Here is a 3,574-nt window from a genome sequence, read left to right as displayed (position 1 = left end):
ATAATAATAATAATATGAATATGTGTGTTATACTAAATATGTCTATTCAAATCTATCCCCTCCCTCCAGCCACCATGAAAAAATCCTATATATACGATATTGCTCGAAAGTACAGCGATACCTTCAATACCTATCCGTGGTTTTCCATTTAATAATTTCTAAGATATAGTATACGTCTTATATAAAATACAGAGTTCAAATTGGGAATTATTAAGTAGAGAAGCTCAATCCAACCAATTTAAAGACTGCGCTTCCAAGTGCAAGATTACCTAACACGGATCCGTGAGGTGCATTGTCCCCCTTGCCTCCTCTTATTCCTAAGTTTTGTATACTACATTTCAGCTAAATTACAGCACCTTATAGCTTCATTATATTCCAATTATAAATTATAACATATAATATTATTGAACTATGTAACAAGTCAGTGAATACAGATAAGCCTTATTTGATTTAGCCACCAACAACAGTCATTTTTAATATCATTATTATTGCCTTTTTGATAGCAATAACTGACATGTTTCAGTAGGAATTAAAACAATTATAATTATTAATGATAATATCATAATTTGTGGTCCAAACGCATTCCTATATGTCAACTTTCAACACTAGTCCTCAGATATTTGATAATAAAATTGTTCATTGTACATATTTACTAAACAAGTTTCCATTCAACCATCACCCACCCCAAAAATACGAACATATGATTGAGAAGCGTCATCGATGTGCATATGGTGCATATCATAATCGGTCCTGTCGGATTTGTGCATTTGTATATTTATACCGGTCGACCGTATAGGTACTGTATTATGCGGTACAAATGTATAATTTAGCTCAAAAAAAGTTTCAAACAAGTGTGATTGAAAAACACGAATAATTTTAGCGAATACTTAACAATTTTAAAGTCATATTTGGTCTTTTATGGCATCACATGTTGCACTATATAGTTACTCGAGTAAAAACTTAACGTACAATGGTTTCTACATTATAAAAACAAATAGACTGCAAAACCAAGTAGAACCAAAAAGTCTATTTATACCTAATATAAATACCCTACCCAATTATTGTTTTGCAGTATTGTTTTACGCCATATTATTATTTTTTAAATATTTTTATATTATATTACAATATTGATATAATATCATGTATATTGTATAACGTTACTGTATTCGAACGGAGCACTCATAACAATGTATTTCGCAGGTATGGTTCTCGAACCGAAGGGCCAAGTGGCGGCGGCACCAGCGCATGAACAAATCGCGTCGGTCGGGCGTGGCGGCCGCGTCGACCGTGTCGGGCGGCAGCAGCGGTTCGGCGGCGGGTACGCCCACGCCGCCGGTCGTGTCGCCCGTCGCGGGAGCGATCGGCGGCCCGGTCGGTGGACCCGACGGCGTCGGCGGTCCGCCCTGTCCGGCTGCTGTGGCCAGGTGTCTGGGCGGCGGCGAGAACAGCGCGTTCCGATCGCTGATGCCGCAACAGCACTTGCACCGACAGCTCGTCCAGCAGAGTTACGCCGCGTCCGAATCGTCCGAAGAGATAAACGTGACGACGGACGACGAAGACGACGACGGCGTCGGTGGCGGTGGCGTCATGGACGAGCCGATGGACGACGGAGATGGTTCCAATAATTCGTCTTCGTACAACAACAACAGCAATAACGACAACGACAACAACAACAATGACGGCAGCGGCGGCGGCGATGGCGACGTCGATGATGACGACAACGACGACGGAAAGACATCGGCGGCGGTCGCTCTGACGTCCCCGACACCTCACCATCTGCACCACAATCATCATCACCATCATCATAACAATCACCCTTCGCGTCCACGATTCGGCGCCGACCGACCGCCGTACTTTGGTCACGTCATGCACCCGGGAGACCAGAAACGAACGGTCGACAACCCGAACAACAATCACCACCACTCGCACCACCATCTCCAACACCCCCACAACAATAACAACAACAACAACAACAACCACCACAGTAACAACAACAACAACAACAGCATTCAGCAGCACCACAACAGCGTGCTGTCCACGATCGCTTCTTGGCGCGAAATGGCCGCCTTCACCGCCCTTCACCACCGAGCCCTCGAACAGGGCGCGGCCAAAGCGGCTGCGGCTGCGGCGGCGGCGGCGGCTGCGCAACCGTTGCAGTTGACCAAGTACGACAAGGACAGGGCGTAGGCTGGGCGGCGCAGATGTTACGCATGTACAACAAGCCGCACGTCGTGTACAGGGTGACGCAAAAGTTAAAAATTAAAATGTGTCGATAAAATGTGTGTGTCAAGATGATGGGTGCAAAATATATGGGAAAAAAAAGAAAATATCGCTCGTACCATGCTAGTATTCGGGCCGCATCGAACATTATTAATTGTAACACACACTGTATATAGAGTAAACTAGAATTTATCGTTTTGAAAATGTTTTTGGGTTCCTGCTGCTGTAGAGGTATGTTCATTATTTAATAATAAACAGATACGAATTTTCCCGAATCGGACGGAGACTTTTGAATCGCTCTGTATTCTGTACACTTAACGACAGTATATAATAATATTAAAGCGCAGTAGATATTTTAAGAAAATAATATTAATATCACCTAGCGTGGTGCGTTTTGCACTGGTAGAAACTTATTAAAGTTCATCGGACAAAAGGCCGTTTCCATAAAATTGATTTGTAATTTTTTTTTTTTTTTTGAGCGGTGGGGAATGTACTCGGACATATTATAATCAACGAGCCATAAACTAAAATATCGTTTTTACAAACGCGTAATTAATATGATGCTTTGCAAGTTTTTTTTGAATTGGACGAGCTTCAGGGGTTCCACAGGTGCTACATTTCACCCGCAATCGTCGCATTGCCTAGTCCGACTAGGGCCGACTGTGCTCGAAGCTTTTTAGATTTTTCAACGAGAACGGGCACCATATCGTTTTTGGCACATTACATTATAATATTATTCATATTACACTCCAAAATCGGGAAAAATATTTTAGGGACCCCCCCCCCCGCATCGCACTGCTGCTGTTGATATCTTTGTCAGCTTTATTTTATTCCTCTTTACATTTTTTTATTATAATTTATTGTTTTCGTATATCATGCGTGTGTGTTGTACACAGATTTCTTAACGTGCATTAATCGTGATTAAACTGTATGATATTGTTGGGCGTGAGACGCGTGTAAGTAGTTAATTTAAATCAATGATTATAATATTGTTTTATGTGTTTTTAATTCATTTCGGTCGGTTTAACGATCGGTGTGATCATAATAGTATATGTTTGTAAATAACGTGTGTATATATATATATGTGTATTACTGCGACGTATAATAATAGTTTATGGTGTTCGAGATGATGTACAATATAATAATAATATAGTCGACGGAACAAAAAAATACAAAATATAGATGTACATGTACTTGTACCTAATAATGTAATAATACTATGTAGCTGTAAAATATATAATAATAATAATAACATAATAAAGACAGGTTTGATGTGACGTCCATTTTTCTGTTTTTTTCGCCTATCGACACGGATCACGTCGTTTCGATTATATATTTATTATTCATATGTATA

General features: G+C 40.6%; 1 protein-coding gene across 1 annotated transcript in view; it reads left to right on the top strand.

Annotated features, from left to right (window-relative positions):
- Nucleotides 1-3,341, top strand: part of LOC111042389 — a 66,083-nt gene extending 62,742 nt beyond the window's left edge. The window contains exon 7 of the mRNA XM_022326978.1: nucleotides 1,201-3,341. Within this exon, the coding sequence (XP_022182670.1) occupies nucleotides 1,201-2,187 (987 nt within the window). The 3' untranslated portion in view covers nucleotides 2,188-3,341. The remainder of the gene's footprint in view (nucleotides 1-1,200) is intronic.
- Nucleotides 3,342-3,574: the final 233 nt, after the last annotated feature.

The sequence above is a fragment of the Myzus persicae genome, unplaced genomic scaffold (genome assembly GCF_001856785.1).
Source record: "Myzus persicae strain clone G006 unplaced genomic scaffold, MPER_G0061.0, whole genome shotgun sequence".
Classification (NCBI taxonomy): Eukaryota; Metazoa; Arthropoda; class Insecta; order Hemiptera; family Aphididae; genus Myzus; species Myzus persicae.
The sequence above is the reverse complement of the archived record's forward strand: the minus strand, read 5'-3'. Positions and strand labels throughout refer to the sequence as shown.